At 40.1% G+C, this 17,826-nt stretch overlaps 1 protein-coding gene across 2 annotated transcripts in view; it reads left to right on the top strand.

The window, feature by feature from the left end:
- The window catches only part of OTOA (otoancorin), a 37,098-nt gene that overhangs the window by 667 nt on the left and 18,605 nt on the right, over positions 1-17,826 (top strand). For both annotated transcript variants that reach the window (XM_075719044.1, XM_075719045.1), the window contains exons 4-18: positions 7-34; positions 954-1,041; positions 2,568-2,699; positions 4,711-4,946; positions 5,159-5,262; positions 8,083-8,189; positions 8,644-8,783; positions 11,284-11,407; positions 11,784-11,999; positions 12,545-12,712; positions 13,027-13,167; positions 13,767-13,822; positions 14,205-14,322; positions 14,830-14,903; positions 16,409-16,544. In XM_075719044.1, the coding sequence (XP_075575159.1) occupies positions 7-34; positions 954-1,041; positions 2,568-2,699; positions 4,711-4,946; positions 5,159-5,262; positions 8,083-8,189; positions 8,644-8,783; positions 11,284-11,407; positions 11,784-11,999; positions 12,545-12,712; positions 13,027-13,167; positions 13,767-13,822; positions 14,205-14,322; positions 14,830-14,903; positions 16,409-16,544 (1,868 nt within the window). The remainder of the gene's footprint in view (positions 1-6; positions 35-953; positions 1,042-2,567; positions 2,700-4,710; positions 4,947-5,158; positions 5,263-8,082; positions 8,190-8,643; positions 8,784-11,283; positions 11,408-11,783; positions 12,000-12,544; positions 12,713-13,026; positions 13,168-13,766; positions 13,823-14,204; positions 14,323-14,829; positions 14,904-16,408; positions 16,545-17,826) is intronic.

The following is a 17,826-nucleotide window of genomic DNA, read 5'->3' as shown; positions in this document are numbered from 1 at the left end:
ATGTAGCCCTCCTTGATATACTTCATTTTCAGAGGTAATGTATTACTCTCACCATCTTGATTTTTCAGTATTATCTTGCACTTCAGATATGATCTGTTTCATTTCCACAGAAACTGGAACATTATGGGTAGAATGAAATTGGCACGTATGATTACTTTGATTTGGATCTCCTGTGAGTATTTCCTGTTAACAAGGAAAAAGCTGGCGTTTATGATAAAACAAAAAACTTGCATATAATGAGGCTGAGAATAAACACCTGCTACAGTTTTCAGAAGTTTTGATAATTAACTTTGTTCGTATGTTTCAGAATGGCTTCTGAAGGAAATCAGGTGCAGTTCCAGCTTTCTGTCCATCATCCTCTTTCAGTCCTGCTCCATCCCCCATCCATCCCACTTCCTCCAGCTTCTGGCGACGTTTGAGTTATTTGCAAATTTTGTCTAAATTTGAAAGAGCAGTATAAGCCTCAAAGGCAATTCCACTCCTACATATTTGGAGAAAATCAATGGCTGCATAAGGAAGACACGCTGAAATGAATGACGCTGCTGAGGGAAAGGCAGCAGGCATTAGTCAATGTACTTTCTTTCTACGAGCAGATCAGAACGCGCAGAACGGGGTGCCAGGAAGCACACCTATAGCTCCAGACTAGCCACAGCACGGCTTGTCTCATGCCTGGAGATGGTACTAATGGCAGCACGTTGGAAAATTGAGTTTATTGTGGCTGGTTGTGGAGTTAGATTAAAAAGCCCATAACTAATTCATTCCGTTCCTCATTGAACCATGTGTTTTCATTGCATTAAATAGGTCGGCTATTAGTCTTGTTAGACCAGAAAGCTGAATACTCATGTCATTATGGTGTTAGTGTTTGCTTTTCCTGTTCTTGTTTTGTCTTGTAATCTGCTATTTTACATGTTATATTATTTTACTGGCATTTTTTGTCCTGTTTTCTGTTACAGTTCTAATGTCTGGACAGCAGATATGCTTACAAAAGTCATGGCATATTTTCATGCCCAGGAAGTTATGTTTACTTTTAGCAGCCTACAGGTTTGTGCCATTTAAAATACGTGAAAATTTTTATTTTAAAAGGAATTAAAAAAGCAACCTATCTCTGTTGCCAAAACTAGGTTGTCAATAATAGAGATAACTAACAGATCTACAGTGTAGCAGATAGTAGGAAATAGGAATAGTTTTTTTGGTTGGGTTTTTTCCTCTAAGATTGCAGGAGTATGCAGGGCAGAAATAATAAGAAAGATCTTTTTGCCTTTCCTCTAATGGAAAGCAGAAATTAGGAGTTTTCAGGCTCAGCGATTGTTTCTGAACTGAGTGTATACACATGCTGTTTCTCCACAAAATAGCAGGTTTCTCCCAGATTTTGGCTGTGGCTGTAGGTTGCACTGCTTCCGATGGAACGAGAGGCTCCAGAGCATCCTAAAAAACACATCCACCTTTTAAGGCTCCTCTGACCTCTGTTTTTGTAAATTGTCAGTGTGGAAGTGATATAGGAAAAAGTCATCGTTCTATATCCCTGGTCCTGATTAGTTATGAGCTGGTTAAGTGGAGCTGTAGCCTGCTAATCAAAACCTGCCTGCCTCCCTCCACACAGACACACACTCTGAAAGTGTCAAATGTGCGATCTCTGAGCCTCAGGCACTCCCAAAAGCCCACGGCCATGCAGCTCCGCAGCGCTCAAACCTTTTCCCAAGCTCCGTTTCACTGTCACAGCTCATCTAAACCTACGTGAGACTAGCACTGCCTCTTCCCATTTGATTAGATGTAGTAACATTTTAAGGCGGTAAGCAGGCCTGGACCCCCTAGGCAACAAGGACCTAAGTAAGTTAGTATTTGTTGGTGCCGATGCAAGCTAAGCAAAGACAACAAAGAACGGTTTCAATTCAAATTCCAAAGCAATTCTGAAATAATTCTGTCAGGAATTGGAAGGGATTTTACTCCAGTCTGGTGCTAATGAGCCTTACAGTGCTTTCTGTTCCAATGTTATAATTCCCCTTAGATTTTCAAAACAGGCACGAGATTGTTAACTGGTAATGCAGTTTGGTGTGAGAGAGAATGTTTTTGCCTTACGACCTGGTACGGACTTTTCCTCCCAATTGCACATTTCCTTCCTTTTTTTAAGTAATAATCATATGCACATGATACCTGATTTTTTCTGAGCTTTTTAAAAGGTTCATTTTCACAGCTCTGCTGTGTGCAGCAGAAAAGCATTGGTACTCTTGTTTTAGGAAGTGAGAAACTGAGGCATTTTTGTTAAATGGCTCATTGGAGAGGACTCGCTTGTGAAGTCAAGAATAGGATTTAAAAGTTGTTGTCTTTCAGCATTGCATTTAGATTATTTTTGTTTACAGTTTGTGTTGAGTATAGTTATTCTAGTTATTCTTACATATATATTATTTTATATATATATTATATAGTTACAGTTATTCTATTAACAGCACAGACAATACAGGACCTAAGCACTTTTCTCTCCTTGAGCAGAGATTTCTGGGGAGTAAAAAATGCCCCTAGTACAATAGTATAAGTTTTACGTATATTACCCATATTTTTCTATACTTTAGATGTCCATAAAAAGCCACCTGAAGAACCTTTTATACCAGCCTAGGCAACTACTGTCTGAATTTCAACAGCTTGATCAGCAGCAGTTCCAAACCGCAATGAAGTATCTCTTCAGCAGCAGAAAGGACCATCTTGTAAGTCACTTTGCACCTGCAAAAACGAAAAGCTGCTGTCAATGGTTTAGATAAATGGGAAAGAGCTAGACCGGGGGTCTCGCAGTGCACACCATGCAGTTATTAGCTGGCTTGTAGTAGATTCCAGGAGCCCCCTCTCCTTAGGTTGGACTTATTTCATTTAATTCTTCTTGTCTAAAAGTTTGGTGTCTGGATTTTCTCTGTAATCACTGAAGAGAAACACATCTCCAGAGAATCATTTACCTTCCTACGCGAGTATCTAAGGTAGGTAGGACCAGTTGTTGTCAGGGAGTATCTGCTTCTCTTCAGTGGCTAGAAAGAGAGCTAAGATGACTAAAGAAGGTTGTCGTGGTTTAGCCCCAGCCAGCAGCTAAGCACCACGCAGCCGCTCGCTCACTCCCCCTGCCCCCATGGGACGGGGGAGAGAATCGGAGGAGTAAGAGTGAGAAACACTCCTGGGTTGAGATAAGAACAGTTTAGGTTGAGATAAGAACAGTTTAATAATTGAAATAAAGTAAAATAGTAATGCTAATAATAACAATATAATAATGATGATAATAATAATAATAATATACAAAGCAAGTCATGCACAATGCAATTGCTCACCACCCACCGACCCATACCCAGCCAGTTCCCAAGCAGCGATCGCTGCCCCCCGGCCAACCCCCCCCAGTTATATACTGAGCATGACGTCACATGGTATGGAATAGCCCTTTGGGCAGTTTGGATCAACTATTCTGGCTGTGCCCCCTCCCAGCTTTTTGTGCACCTGGCAGAGCATGGGAAGCTGAAAAGTCCTTGACTAGCATAAGCAGTACTCAGCAACAACTAAAACCTCAGTGTGTTATCAGCATTATTCTCCTACTAAATCCAAAACACAGCACTATGCCCGCTACTAGGAAGAAAATTGACTCTATCCCAGCCGAAACCAGGACAAAGGTGAAATTAGTTACCTTGCTGATGAGTTATGGGAGCGTGCAAGCAAATTGTTAGGCAATTTGGAGGGGAGGCAGCGTAACACCATTTGCTTGCCTCTGTGGTGTGTTCCTTGTGTGACCCATCTTAAAAGTCTCACTCAAAGTCAGTGAGTGCCACGCGGGGAGGGTCGCCCCTGCAGAGGGGATCTCCACTGCAGCAGTGGGATCGTAGCCTGATGTGTGAGAGCACTTGGCACCTTCCCTGCCGGGACAACGGGCCTCCAGCGTGGGTATTGCTGAGGGGGTGGAGACGAATCTGGGAGAAAGGGAGAGGGTTTCCCCAGACGCATGAGGTGACTGCCCAGAACAAACACTATATAATCCGCTATTCAAACAGTGGTGGTGCAGCTCGTGCTGCCAAAGCACACAGGATAGGTGTGCAGCACGCACTGCGAGTCAGAGCAGTAGAGCATAAGCCCTTTCAATAAACCATAAATTTCGTCTTCTCAAACGGCATACCCAGTTCTTCCAGGACTGATGATACTGCATGAACAAATCGCCAGGCCCCGGACTATCAGCTCCGAACAGGCCGTCCTAGACACGTCGACTTGTGAGACGGAGCAACCTAGGAATCCGTCTCCAACCAGGGTGACTTCATTCCCTGGGCTTGGTTCTTTGATGTTGCCCCATCTTCTGGAGGGGATGTTTGTAGTAATGGCTGCAAGAAATACTGCATGGGAAAAGGTCTATTCTAGAGATGTCTACTTATTAAATTATGTATGAAATAATACCCATTCAATTCCAGTATTCTTTCATTTTCCAAGTAACTAATTCTTTCATGAGAGCACACACTATAACTTCAGCCATTTGGATTATTTTTCTGGTTTTCATTTTGATTCTGTCAAAAGAGTCGAGCTGGTCTCTGGCTAATGCCAGGAAGGAATTGTCCAAAGAAATTCAACCAGGCAGTATTTTGCTGCTATTTTTCATAAGAACAGCACCATATTTTTTGTAGAGTGTTTTCTGTCAGGCCTCAAAATGAGCAATATATTGCATTAATCAGAGACATTCTTTTAACCCTTTGTTGCTTGCAGGAAATGGGAAATATTATTCTGGATTGGGACAAGACTAGAGAGAGAATTTTTCAAAGCCCAGGAGTAAACAGGACCTTGTTCCTTATAACACTGGATAAATGCTTTCTGGCTCTGAGTGCTTTGGACTGTGTGGATATCCTAAGCCAGGTTTTGCGTGTATCAGCAGTGAACTATCTCCACCCTGATGTCATTGGGAGCCTCCCAAACGTTCTGCAGGAGGATGCTTTCAGAAACTTGTAAGCCATTTATTTTCCAGACACAATTAATACTACGTAGTATTTGCTGACTATATATACTTTTATAAAGAGGTTACTATATGGTCCCAGTCTATTTTCCAGATAGCTTTCTGTTTGTGTGTTCCTGTTTCTAAAAACATTTGTCCATGAGTGTCATTTAAAAAAAAAATAGTTAACTTATTAGTGAACTAACATGCCCTTGTATCACTTAGATCAACATTATTCAAGGACCTCTATGACAAAACCTCAGCAAATACACAGAGAGCTCTGTATGGCTGGATGAAGCAGATTCTACAAAAATCCTATAACATGAGTGGTATGTTATGTACAAAGTATTTTGTTCTTGCTTATCATGAGAGAAAAACAGTCAGCAGAAGGCCTATCCGTTACATTGAACTGTTTCCCAAATTGAACACACGTCTGTTTAAGAGTAGCTGTCTTGAATACCTTTGCTCCAAAATACAGTAAACACAATATATTTGTAATTCACAGCAAATAGTTCTCCAAAGATCCTTGCTCTTCATCTCTTCGGCACAGAGCTATACACAAAGTCTCTGTACTCAAGGCCTTTTTCTAAGACTTAAATAGGATACAGTTGTCAGGTACTCTGGACAGGTGTGGTGTTCACTTCTGACCTCCCGTTCAGGCTAGAGAAATAGATCTGTCTCAGAATACATTAGCCAATGCACTGTTTAAAAATACAAAAGAAATGTGGGATGTTGTGAAAGTTCTATTGCACGTGGCACTGACTTGTTCAGAAGAGGGACAAGATAAAAACAAAGTTAATTAATTCTGATTTTATGCATTTTACCACATCTGTTTGCCTTGGTAATGTGTCTTAAACAGATGTGCCACAGCTGGGACAGTGCAGGACGGGCTCCACGAGGGGGCTGTGAAGCGGCAGCGGCACTGACGCATCAGAGCCAGTGCTTGGGTTTCGCAAACAGCCCAGCAGCGCTGTCATGGGAGCATTTTAGACTCTTAGATGTGTATGTTCTTCCTCTTTCCCTGGAAATCAAAGGCAAAATGCCCACTTGCTTCAGTGGAGCTACATTTGGCTCCTGGGACTTCTGCCATTTCAAAATATCATTTTGAACCCAGTAACCCAGTAAGCTGTAGAGAGGAAGTTCATGATGCTGCTATGAGGTGGTATTAATGCCAGTGCATTACTGGGGAAGCACAGACGCAGAACTTGCCTGATGCTACTCAGCAGTCCTGGGAAAATCCCACAGCATCAGATACCTTGGGTTGTGTCTGCAGCATTAGTGAACCCTCAGTTTGTAAAAGATCCCCCAGCTCAGGAGGGACTGAGAATTACCATGCCTCTCATGTCCTGGTTGCTGCTTCCAATGCAAAGCAGCACAGGTGCGGTGAATCCACTCCCGAAGGCATCGGGTGTGGACTGATTACCAGCTAGTTCTGGTAGTATGAGCTGGAGAGCCCGTCAGCCCTGAGCAGGCGCAGCTGGACTGCTACCAACATCCAGGTTGGCAAGTCTAAAGCTCACTCAAATATATCTGCAAACCACGGGTCACAGCACGGAGTGCGGGACAGCAGAAGAGTCCTGCAATAGTCCAATTTATTCACTTCAGCTTTATACGTGGGTAGCACTGGGACCACCTGGGAAAGGGATCAGCCCTCTTGCAGAAGCAGCATCTTCCTCACTGAAGATCAGCAGAAAATAAACTTTAAAGAAGCCTCGTACTTGTCGTGCTTACGAGGCCGCCTCCCAAGCATTCCTGCTGGTTTTGGTGACAGAGCGCTCATCGCTGTGCCTCTGTTGTGCCTGCAGAAATGGAGAGGGCTCTTCCATCATAGCGCTTCTCCCCGCGGTGTCAGGCAGCCCCTGCAGCTGGATCACTGGGTGAGCGGGACACGACATGTGGCTTCTATGTCTTAAGAGTCAAACATTGCCATAAATTTTTTTGCCACTCAGCCAGTTCTCACATGTTTCATATGAAAACCACTGAGGTATTCAGAGATAAGTGTGCTGGTAGCCCTTGCAAAAAGAGGAGGCTGTAACTTTTGAATTTCGTACCTTATTTAAAAATAACAAAACAGCTTTTGGGGATCACAGCTACCATGGTTGGTAACTGCAAGTCTGTTCTGCTAAAGGCCACAGCTGACATCCTTGAATCGTGATAGTTTTTTTTAACTCTTCTATTATGTCTTTCAACTCTCCTAATATTCCTGGTAATGGGAGGTAATATCACTTCAAAAACTGGAGGCTTGACAGACAGGTCTGCTGGGAGCATTGTCTTATCTCAGCTAAGGAGCTTAGATCTGTGTTTTCAAAAAAATCACTAAGTGGGGTTCTTCGGCTTCTGATATTTATAGGCTGTTTTTTTCAGATACTGAAAACTCTGCAAAATGCACTGATGATTTTATTTTAACAGAGTTGTGAGTATCAGCACTGCTAAGGAACATGTTCAGAGGTATCACACGTCGAGCCATCCAAATTATGACACTTTGGAGACAACATTTTGTGGCTTGAAGTACCCACCTAGTCCATAAATACTTTTTTTCTCAGGGATATTTGGATCTTGATTTCATTTTCAGTCCTTGGGAGAATGTTACTAAATGAATGACATTTTTTAACTGTTATGCAGTATTTTGTATTTTCTGCCAACCTATTTCCATATAGGTATATGAATGATTTTTCATTTTCTCCATTATTGCTGTCACATACTGCTGAAATGAGTGGTATCGATGATAATATATAAGATGTATAAAGTGTTACAAAGTATCATGCCTTCCTGGTGTTCTTAAATAATATATTTGACTGGGAAAACTTAATTTAAAAAGTGCTGCTCCACATTTAATACTATTGGTTTAATTTTTCCTGTCCCATACTTTATCCATTTTCTACTTCAACAACATAAAACATTAATCATTTTCATATGAGAAAATCTGAGACATTTGAATCACTATTTCATTTTCATTAAAAAATATATGGGCTCATAAAAATGTAGTGCTAAAATCTAGCTAATGGAGGGAATCTGACTCTCTCTGCTAAGGATTTTTCTGATTTGCAGATTTTTTTTATTATTTACTAACAACAATATACTGGGTACAATGTATTTGAAAAATAATTACTTTCTTAATGTCATAGTGAGTATTTATTTGTACAAAACAGGGTTCAATGAATCAGCTTCTTGGGTCAGTGCAGAAAACTTATGGATTTTAGGAAGATACATGGTCCATCTCCCATTAGAAGAAATTACGAAAATTAGTCTCAATGAAGTAAGTAACAAAATGTGCTTGAATAGATCATTTCAAGTGATGTCAGCTACAAACAATATCAACACAAATGCAAGCTTAAACATGAAAAGTAAGTTTATATATTTTAATTACTTAAATATAAAGTGAATCCAAATCCATTGTCAACCAAATATTCTTCTCTTTTTGGAATTTGAAAGTGCCTATCATTAATATGCAATTATTTATCTGTGTCAGACTTCTGTGACTATTACTGAAAGAAAGATAGGGACCAATGATAGAAGACCCTCAAATTATTTGACAGTTTGACAGAGAATCATTCAGTCAGCTTTGCCTTCAAAAATACTGCATTATCCAAATCTGTCTTCTTCCTTTCTCTATAACATGAATGGAGGCAATAAATTTAGAGTGTCAAACGTATTTTATTGGATGTAATTGTTTCATAATCCTGACGCATGATTTTGTTTGTACTGGTCAGATAAGACTATTCATTAGCTACGACAATGCAACAAAGCAGTTGGACACAGTGTATGACATCACACCAGAGCTTGCACAAGCTTTCCTGGAAAGAATAAACGCATCAGGATTTGATATGAGAAACACTTCAACTATCTACAGGCAAGACCGCTTTTCTTTTTCTTTTATGGCTGTGTATGGAGAGAACGAATAAGTAAGGAGAAAAGAGAGGAGCAATAAGTAGCTGATGAAATTGTTGATGTGGCATAGCTTTTTCCTTCCAGCAGAAAAATCTAGGCTGAAATCCAACCCTGGTTAGCAACAGTGAAGAATTGCTACTTTATGAATTTTTGGAGGTGTGCCTAATTAGCTAATGCTTTGTCTCCTGCTCCGCAGTGAGGAATTGTATGTAGTATTAGTAGGAGGACTACAACAGTGTCTGGGGGACCCAATCAAAGCCCCATCACATTGTACAGTACAGCAGTAAAATAAATTGGGATAGCAGGACATAAGCTGCCTTGGCTGTTCGAATCACAGAAGATGGAGGTGTTTTGTGGAAACCATGTTACAGTTAGGATTTAAGGAGGAAATCTTAGCTCATGCCAGCCAGGACTGCAAGTGGGTTTTAATTGGGATGAGAGCAACACAGCGAAGAGGTGTGAAGCCCGTTCTGTTGTCCCCTACGTCCTGCAGGGTAGAGATGAGCCACGTTAAAACGCATGTGACCGGTGTGTGTGTAAGCAGGAAACGGCATTTTCGGGGCTGTCAGATCAGCACTAAACTTACTTGAACAATAACAAAAAAACAAAAAACCTGCCTTTACTCATAAATACCCAGTGAGCGTGAGCTACCTGTGAGAAAGTGCTGTATTCCACATTTACATTTACACTGTTGTATAAATGGATGTATTTAGTCCCAAGACCCCACTGTCTGAAGTTATTTGTAGTCTCCTTGGGGGATACCTTAGAGTTTTAAACTAATGGAGAATATGCTTTATGGCTTCAGAGCTCCTGTAATTATTGCAATGTAATTCACTGACTTCCATGAAGTATCGCTGATTGTCGGAGATGTAAGCAAGAGAAGAATTATGCCCGCACTCTACATTTCAATGTGAGAAATCTCAAAAATTATTTTACCACTCATGAGAGGTGCCACATTCTCACAGATGAGAGAAATGTCATGCTCCAGAATCCTTAATATATTCCATTTTTACAACACACTTATTTTATATTACTCATTTTAACCATACTGATGATTTAAATGCACTTTTACTTTTAAGAAGTAGTATTATTCATTGCTGCTAATCCCAAAGGAGATGAAGAGCTCTTGGTGGCTATGCAATAATGCATCAGAAAGTAATTATTTGTTATAAAAATGCAGTTATAGATGTTTCTTTGATTTGTATGTTAGTTTGATGATGTCCCATGAATTCAGATGGGCTGCTGAAGCAGTATTTTGTTATATTGCTAAGCAGGTTGTTATCGAGGGACTAGAGAAACTAAAAGCTAAGCCTTTCTGTGCTGCAGAATTTTACTGAGTTTGTGATAGTGCTGCAGCATTGTCTGCTGTTGATTTAGTTCACATCTGGACATTATTGCCTAGACTCTGCCTACGCCTGCATCATTGAATTGCTGAAAAACAGACCGTAGCAGGAAAGCTAGGCTTTGTAGGTTCTTGTGCTGTGTAAACTATGAAAGCAAAGGCTAGTTGTTTACAGTGACGGGGATTGATTCAGGCTTCCTACAAATGAATTCATCACCATCACTATGAAGTTTCAAGTCCAGAGAGAGCGATGCACAATTCCGACCTCCTTTGCAGGGCTGCAGGTAATGGCGGTAAATAAGCACAAGGCCTAAGTCAGAAGGCCACCTACAGCAGGTGCTTACCTTGGTGGTATGACTGCTGCTCTCCACCAACTATGGTTGTGGTTGCGCTTTGCAGAGGTTAATGGAAATGCTGTCTTTAATATTACAGCGTGGGTACTGTGGAGGAAAATGAGCTCCACATCTGGTTGACAACACTGCCTTGCAAACTGCTGTGCTGGCACAACCAAGACGGTGAGCCTCAGTGCATTTTCTCCTAGCTGGTGTTGAATTGGACAGGTCTCCATCCATCGGCCAGTCATATGTTTGATGTGAAATACAGCAGGCTTTGTTTAAACCTGGAATGATAAAGGGGCTATGTAACGCTGTAGCTGCTGCTCTGACACATGAATGAGTTATGTTGCTTGTGAAATCCAAGCAGGATTTAGAGTTCAAAACATCCAGTCAATCCAGATGAGAACTCAGCAAGCCACTTCTAGAGACTTAGTTGGCCCTCCATCCTTTTCAGAGCAGAGATTATACTGCAAATTCTGCCAAGGGGAGTGGAGTCATTAGCTGGGAAAATCCAGCCATGGACAAATAATGGAACCAGGAAACTTAAATTTTTGACAGCACAAGCAATCTGGGTAAAGTTCAGCTGAATACAGAGAACAGTGCATATGTCTCATACCCAAATTTGAGGCCATGTGGAGTTTTAAAGACTGCCGTTTAAGGCACTAGTGACAGACAGAAATGACTCAAGTTTCGAGCACAAGCAGGGTATGCCATACTATATTTCAGTTTCCTTAGAATGACACCTTTTATATCAGAAGTTAGCTAATGTATTTTCTTCTATATAGGCTAGGTTTATTGGTTTGCTTTTATGATGACATGGAACAGATGGATGCTGCTGTGGCCCGGGCTTTACTTCATCAAATGATTAAATGCAATCAACTGAGAGGTTTCCAGGCCGAGGTTCAGAAGGTGGGTACAATGCTCAATCTTCTTGCCTAACCTAATCCTGAAAACCGAAAAGGGACTTTCTTCTTGGATTTGGAAAATAAAGAGTGAAAAATGACTGGGATCTAAGAAATAAATGGAAATAGTTCTCGATCATACAATGCAAAGAATAAATGCCCATTTTCGGTTTTTTACAGTGCTCATTCTTTTCTCATTCTCTTTCTTCCCATTCCATATTCCTTTGACAACTGTGGTTCTATTTTTGAATTTTTATGAGGTGTGTCGTCACTAAATGGTTGCCAATGCCTATTCCAGAAACTCCAGTTAAGGTTTTGGGTGATAATGAAAATTGGTTCTTGGCAGATTTTTATTTCCCATCTGCTTTTTTTGTTTACTTTAGCTCAAATCTCAACTCCTGAACATTGCCATGCAAAACCAGACACTGAATGATATCCTTGGATCTCTGTCAGATGCCGTGGTTGGGCTAACTTCAAGTCAGCTGGAATCTTTGTCACCTGAAGCGGTGCATAATGCTATTGCAACATTAAACCAAGTCTCTGGGTGGGCAAAAAGCCAAGTTATGATTTTATCCAGTAAATACCTCTCTTATGAAAAGGTACCTCTGATAACAGCTTTCCTACCTTCTATTTTTAAAAGTAAAATGGCTTTTTCTCAACGATAACTGTAGATTTTGAAAAGTTTAGTACGAGACTTCTTTTTAGTACTGTTAGTGGTCTGAAAATTTTGTTTAAATCAAATAAAAACATCTAAGACCGTACATCCCAAAGTAATACTCTAGTAACAGAGAGAATGACTGTTTGCTTTTGGCAGCTGTATATATTGTTTTGTCTGTATCACTGCCCTAGGCAGAATTTCATGATCAGAGTTCCCAGACTATATATTCAAATATACTGTAATGGAAGGAATTAGGGTCCTCTCTAAGTTTCAAAAAAAGGAGCCTCTGAGAAAATTGTCACATTTGTTCCCTGGACAGTCTTGTCTGAATTGAAAGAGATCTGAGGAAAGTGCATCCCCAGGCAAGAAATGTTTCAAGTATTCAACAATAATAGTTTTGATATATTTGTTAACTTTTGCTTTTGAATATATCTGCTGTTCACAAGCCAGAAAACTTTCTGTTTGTTTGTGCTGTTATCTCTGCAGGTTTTATCATTTTATAATGTTAGTCAAATGGGCGCATTGATAACTGGTGTTAGCACCCAGTCACTCTACAGCATGAACCCAAAGGAGCTTTCTCAGATTATTCGAGGCACAACATCCCAATACTTATCTGACTTATCACCTGCACAACAGCAAGGGATCCTCAGGAAGGTGATTATAAACTCGAGTGTGTAGCAGGTTCTTTCTGCACAAAGGCACAATAACCAGATATGCAGAGCATGATTTAAAATGTTGTCACTGAGATATGTGTTTTAGCTCAATGGTTAATATTTCCAGTGTGTTTTCTGAAGACCAAGGATATTTTGAAGGCTGTCTCTTGCTTAGTGTGGTGGCATTTTTAATACTGACGTGTTTTTCCTTTATCCTCTTAAGAGAAATATTACATAGAATAGAAAGAAGGGCAAATCCTGTAAATCTAAGCATCAGTTTTGAAATGCCATGTATTTATCTGTTCCTCTTTTTAGATAGCTGCATCTGGAGATTTTTCTTCATCAGTCAAAGATATACAAGGAGCTTTCTTTAAAGAAATATCTCTTTCTGATTTATGGAAACAGACTGGATATAATTCTCCAATGATGAAAGAAAAAGTACTAAGAAGAAGCCAGGTAAAAATTATTATGCAGTTCCCATTCCACTGCAATTTAGTATGATGGGAGAATAGGAAGAGAGTTGTAATACGTATGTGTTCAAGGAACACAGGTAAAAGGAAGGAACTGCCCCAAATATATCTTGACATAAACAGCCAGAGGTCACTTAGCGCACAGGCAGCATTATGAGACAATGTTGTAGAAAGGGAAGCATTAATATGCTGAGTTTAAAAGTCTTCAAGATTCTGCAATGTAAATTTTCTCTTTCCAGTACTGTATACTAGACATTTGCGTGTACAATCAGCCCTTTGGCTCTGTCCAGGGAGATGCAAGGTTGGACCAGATGATCTCCAGAGGTCCCTTCAAACCTAAATTATTCTGTGGTTGTACACCATGACCACGTTTAACATCATCCCATAGTGCCAGTCAGTGAAGTCTTATCTTGTGAAGAAGAAATTCAGCACTGGATGCCAAACCTTTTGGTTGGCCAAATGGGACCATAGAAATGCCTTTAGAGTACTTAAGAGAGTTAAGCATACAAAAACCTTGCAGTAGTTATTGCCTTTTACAACTGAATTACCTAAGCTTAACTTTAAATATGGTGGGTTTTATTTCAGGCTTTGTATCTGTATGAATTACTGTCTAAGAAAAACTATCCGGTTGACCTGCTAAGGTATGGATGATAGTCTCTCTTGAAAGAGAGTTTAAGTCTAGTTTTGTGATGAGAGTGACTTTGAGGTAAACATAAACACTGTGTGGTTATTTTGTACTGTCTTATGTTTATTCATTCCTTGGTACCACAGGATAATTCACCTTCCTCAGTAAAAAGGGTCTCCAAATCCAAAATCTGGATCAAAGCATTGCAGAGGTTTTGGTATTTTGAGTCTCAGTTGATATTTTTCAATTTGATTACATTTTTACTTTCAATAGCCTTTCGATTACAAGAAAGGGAAAAGAGAGGTGGTCAAGAAACTGTATCTTGGACGTGATTGTGGGGAGTAAGGACTGGATCCTGCTTAAATATTCAAAAGATTGATCTTCACTTTTCCTATCAGCACAGGACAGCTTGTGAAAGGAGTTACTTGTCAACTCATTGAAAGTATGGGCGCAGACTTTTTTTTAAACGCTTTTAAATTCTTTGAAAAGAATCTTCATCTGCTTTCTCCCTATCAGGTAAAACCAAAAAAAGACTTAGTGTACATAAACATACTACCCAGTATCCAAACTGTAGGTAAATCAGAATTTGGTTAATTCTGTTTTCATTTTTTTCAAAATCTTGTGTGTATGAACTTGTCTGTTAACGTATTTCATTTAAATCTTTTATGTGTGAATTCATCTGCTATCATACTTCATTTTGACAATTTCATTTGTCACTTAGAAATTGCAAGAAATTTCTACAGTCCTTCTAACTTCCTAATTCATAGCAATCTGTTTGGAAATATATATAAGTTTTGAAAACATACAAATGCTCTCATGCACACAAATATAGGATATTTCATCTCTGATGTCTACAAAGAGGAAACTCTAAACTACTTTACAAAAACTAAAGAAAAATGCTTCTTGGAGATAATATGCACAGTTTTGTGCATGCTAAATTATAAGCTGTAATAAACAAACCATACTTTCATTATTCCTCAAAATTTCCAAATGCTTAAGATCTTAAATTTTTTATGTTTTTAGGTTAATTGTTTGGCTTGGAAGTTTTGGAAAGTCTCCAATGCATCTATTCCTCCCTTCCTCTTATCGGTGCTTCCGTAAGTTGCATCTTACGACATCTTAAGTTACTGCATTCGTAGCAGTACATTGAGTAGTCCTTCTGAGCACTTTCTTAATAAGCTCTTCAGTCCTAAGAAAACTGATGATTCAAACAAATGGTAATTTATAAAAAGTGGTCACTGACTGTAGCCAAAATCTGTGCCAAGTGGCAGGTGGTAATACCTGCTGTCTTTTAGTACAGCCCATTTTTGTCACAATGGTGGATTCCTTTGCATCCTTGAAATCAGCCCCGCTTGAAGCGCTCTGTGTGCAGACTGAATCACGGTGCAGTGGTGTGGCAGCAGTGAAAAAGCTTGTAATGTTGCTGCTTATACTGTTGCTGATGTCTGCTAAAGTTGGGCTTTCTTGAACATAATTGTTTAGAATCACAAAACTAACTTAAATGCAGTTTATGATGGATTTTTTTTCTTCCCCACCCTGGTTGTGAGACTTGGTTTGCTTATTTGTTTAGGGTTTTTTTTGAGAGTGGGTATGGAAGACAAAGCCATTGGGTACTGCCCAAGCATATTGCTCTGTCTGGTTAAAAACATTTCAGTGTGTTTAAAAATATTTTTGTAAGTTAGCAAAACTTTGCATTATGTAAATAGCCAAGTAACATTCAGTGACAGCTTTTTTCCCAAGAAAAAAAATAATAATTGTACCTTGATAGGAACTCCTGAATTGTACAACTTGTTAATTCCCCTTTTTCTTTATTTCTTTCTTCTTACATGCTTAAAGGGATAAAAGGGAATGAGAACTATTCTTTTCCTGGAATATTTTTAATTGAAAAAAAGTAAGAAAAGAGAAGGATTCTGTTTGAAAAGGCATTACTCTATTTAAAAACAATAAAATAATAATAAAAAGACTTTGATACAAGGCTTTCTACGAACTACAGCACCAAGTTATTTGGCCAAAGATTGCATGTTTCTTGTTCAGGTCCATCAGAAGTTGCTGATGCTCTTGCCTACAAACCCTGGTAAGGCTGGGCTTGTGCAGCTTTGGGATGTGGCTTTATTTGCAAAGGCTGCCTGCCACTCTGGGTGGAGAAGAGCGTCATTTTGTTTAATTTGGCAGGCTTTCTTGGACTTTGATAAAAAGGAAGCCTACTGTAAAACTGCTTGTTGTCCTTAACCCGCTCACCACATCTTCATTCATCAGAGAATTATTCCTAATAAAAAGGAGAAAGAGGAAAAGTTTCTGAACTGTAGACAGCCTTGTTTCATATGGTGTTAAAGCATCTCAGAGCACTTCCATCCACTTGCAGCTATTTATAACCCTTAGCCATATTTTGAAGTGAGGTTGATGTGCTGATGAACTGGAAGAAATTATGTATGTTGAAGTAAGGTGTGGATTGATTGCAACTTTTCTCTGGCCTGGCTGGTTTATAATTTTTCAAGTCCAGACTTGTCTCTAAATTTTTCCATAATCACAGATTTTATGGGTGTGGTTATGGGTGTTTGAAGGTCAGGTTTACATTCTGAGACCATTTGAATTATTTCTGCAGGACTGAGTACCTGGAGTATGTCTCAGGCCCTTTGTGTGTCCCTTTCATTGAAAGTCTCAGGAAGACTGAGATGGACCTTTTGAATCCAAGCCTTCACAAAAAGAACGCTGTCCTGCAAAAAGTACAGGAGTGCTTGGTAGGTATGGCTAGGCATGGGCAGCAGTGGAGGGGGAGCTCCAAAAAAAGTCATCTGTAATTAGCCACTGACAATTCCAAACTAAGTGAGAGTGGTTGATTAGTTTTCTCTCCTTTTATTGTCATGTGGTGCATCACAAAGTTTTCCTGCCTGTTTGCACTCTCTGACCTGCACATGCATGCTCACAGTCTCTTCTATGGAGACAGCAACCTGAGACACAGGCTCTCCTGCTCTGTGTTTGTGCAGTGAAACCATAGCTGATGGACTCTGAGAGCCCAAAAGGGAATAACACAGCATGCTAATTTCTTTATCATCACAAGCAAGAGCAGCTTAGGCTATCGCTTAGCTCAGAGAAGCTCTTAGTGCCAAGGCCCCAAGCAACCTGCTGTAGCTGACCTGATTTGAGCAGAGGAGTTGGACCAGGTGACCTCCAGAGGTCCCTTCCAAACTCAGCCATTCTGGGGTTCTGTTTGCACATACTACTGTACTGCATTTCATACACTAATGTCAGTCACCATCTACATAAGTTCTTGACCTACCCATCTGGTTTTGGTTTTTTTTTTTGTGTGTGTGTACTGTTTCGAATTTATTGTCCCCTGCCTAAGGAAACCTTTTTATAGCTTCCTTAAAAATTTTCCTTGACTCCATGCACGTTATGAAGTGTTCTCATGAAATGTCATTGCTGACCACAGTGAACTGGCCGGGACAGCCTGGAGCTGACCCATTTGCACCTAGAGCTGTTCCCCCTTGCTCCAAGCACCGCTAGCCCTGTAGAGCTGTGTGTAGCACAGGAAGCTCCAAGGAGAGGTGGTGGTACCAGGAGGATTCGGTGACTTCTGCTGCCTGGGAGCTGCAGCAGTCACCAGTTTTTAGAGGGAACTAGTTCTTTGAGGTAGCTATGAATATTCTTGCACTTATACATACTAGCCCTATAATCCCTAGTGTTTTGGCAGCTGCTTGAGAAACCCCTCAGAGCTAAGCCTTGTGACAGCAAGAGCTTGTGGTCCCTTTGCCACAGGGGGCCACGTGAGGGCTCTGCTGCCAGGCAGAACTGCACCACCTCTGCAGGTGTTGGGTGGTCACCTGGATATAGAGATTGTGGCAGCAGATTTAGTTTTAATTATTTTTTTATGAGTGCTTCAATATGGAATAAAGAATACACTGAAAGCTCTAACAAGTGCTTATTAAATATCACCAGTTGCATTAGTAAAAGCAAAAAGTGTAAAGCAGTCTTGGCAGAAATTGTAGATTAAGTTGCCAGTGCAAACTGTTGTGTCTTTGT

The sequence above is a fragment of the Pelecanus crispus genome, chromosome 11 (genome assembly GCF_030463565.1).
Source record: "Pelecanus crispus isolate bPelCri1 chromosome 11, bPelCri1.pri, whole genome shotgun sequence".
Classification (NCBI taxonomy): Eukaryota; Metazoa; Chordata; class Aves; order Pelecaniformes; family Pelecanidae; genus Pelecanus; species Pelecanus crispus.
Note: the sequence above shows the minus strand (reverse complement) of the source record. Positions and strands in the feature narration are given on the sequence as shown.